Source organism: Trachymyrmex septentrionalis, unplaced genomic scaffold (assembly GCF_001594115.1).
Source record: "Trachymyrmex septentrionalis isolate Tsep2-gDNA-1 unplaced genomic scaffold, Tsep1.0 scaffold42, whole genome shotgun sequence".
Classification (NCBI taxonomy): Eukaryota; Metazoa; Arthropoda; class Insecta; order Hymenoptera; family Formicidae; genus Trachymyrmex; species Trachymyrmex septentrionalis.
In genome coordinates, this window is record NW_017305590.1 from 877391 (window position 1) to 879195 (window position 1805).

At 40.9% G+C, this 1805-nt stretch overlaps 1 protein-coding gene across 2 annotated transcripts in view; it reads right to left on the reverse strand.

The window, feature by feature from the left end:
• The window catches only part of LOC108751234, a 36615-nt gene extending 36005 nt beyond the window's left edge, over nt 1–610 (reverse strand). For both annotated transcript variants that reach the window (XM_018491313.1, XM_018491312.1), the window contains exon 1: nt 202–610. In XM_018491313.1, the coding sequence (XP_018346815.1) occupies nt 202–276 (75 nt within the window). In that variant the 5' untranslated portion in view covers nt 277–610. The remainder of the gene's footprint in view (nt 1–201) is intronic.
• Between the last annotated feature and the right edge of the window lie 1195 nt (nt 611–1805).

The following is a 1805-nucleotide window of genomic DNA, read 5'->3' on the forward strand; positions in this document are numbered from 1 at the left end:
TTTATATTTATATTTTTGTATATTTCCAAATCTGTTGATCGAGTTCGCTTTTTTTTTAAATGAGTTACTCAATACAGCTGGGTTTCCCGCGGAATCGTTTGACAGCACATCCGCACACAAACGCGCGGTTTCCGGCGCGTTCGGTGGCGCGTTTGAAACGGTGGAATTCTCGTCTCTGGGATAACAGTTCCTCGTACTTACCTGGCCAACATTGAGCGCCAGGAGCCAACAGCACACCGCCGCCGTCGGCAGCAACCTCCTCATCGCGACGGTCATTTTGCAGGATGATCCGCGTCCGCGCGTACTGACTGAGTTGCAGAGCGTGTCGCACTCGCCGAAGGACCCGCCGAAGGCCAGTCTCTCACGTCACATTTTCCTCGTTCTCCGAGAAGAGTCTCATCGTATCCGCCGAGATACCGTGACGCGATAGTCAGGCGCGCTCGCGAGGTGACCACGAGACGTACCACACGAGGCCGTTTTCCTTTCGCACGCACGCCCTTGCTGGCGCGTTGGTATCACGAAATAAGTCTCGGAAATCGACTGAGAAAGTCAGTATGACCGCGACGAGGAAGATCGCTGGCGGGTGTTAGACTGGCGCAATAATGACTGCGCTCACCGAGCTACTCCGAGGGACGCTCAGATGTTCGGCTTGCTGGTGGGGATGGAAGTGGCCGTAGTGGCCATTCCCTCTTCATCCGACTCGTTGTATACGCGATGCGGGCATTCATGTCTCCGGATTCAGCATAACTGCTGTATGGTTGCTGGTACCGTCGTGAGAGGACGGTAGGGAGCAAGCAAGTGGTTGGCAATCGCGATTTCTGATGTATCAGCAAGACTTGGTGCAAGTTAGACGCTTGTAGCGTTATTAAGTTAGTCTTACGGCAGTAACGCCATCAAAAAGTAAACCACCCAGTGAAACACAAAATTACATGTAACGTAATCTGTTAGTTGTAATTTCCCACTCACAACAATATAACCATAACAAAAAATCCAAAAAATTAGTGCGAATAAAAGTCAGCGTGGTAGTTAGTACGTAATCTTAAATCTTTATTCCAAAAAATAGTACGTTTCAGTTCATCCTCAGCAATACAATTTCAAAATGTCAATCCCTTCACGTCCAAGAAAAAAAATCAGATTAACAGATTTGATGTTGTAAAATCCCAAGACGTAGAAGGAATTTGTCTCGATATTGGATGAAAAAACAATTAAAAATTTATTATCACTAAAGAGAATCATATTAAAATGCATGTTAATCGCAGCTCGAATGAAATATGACTAATATATTGTATATAATAAGTAAGACGTATATATATAAAATACGAGTGTTATGTTACAGTTTATATGTATTATTGGGAAATTACAACTAACAGATACGTTACATGTAACTTGTGTTTACTGGGCAGCATTTTTAGATAATTATCTGACAGCTGTCAAGATAATTAAGCAGCATCATGAAAACAAAAAGATGATACTAATGATAACACCTAATCACTCAAATGGAGTTATCCAAAACTTCACCCTGCTTTGTGTTTGATAATTATTGCAGTACTTACGATCATAAATATATCATAATCAAATTATCATAATTCGTAAATCTAATTGCTAAATTGCTCATTGTTGAAAATTGTAAAATAATAATTAAAATAACGTAATAATAGAAGAAAAAGATATTGTATTACTTAGCTTACCTGCCAACAAGGAATTTGGTTTAATTTTACTCGACCACACATATTCAACCATACCTTATAATTACTGGCTAAGAATCCATCTTCAATTTATTACTTTTATTTAAACCTATACCTGCA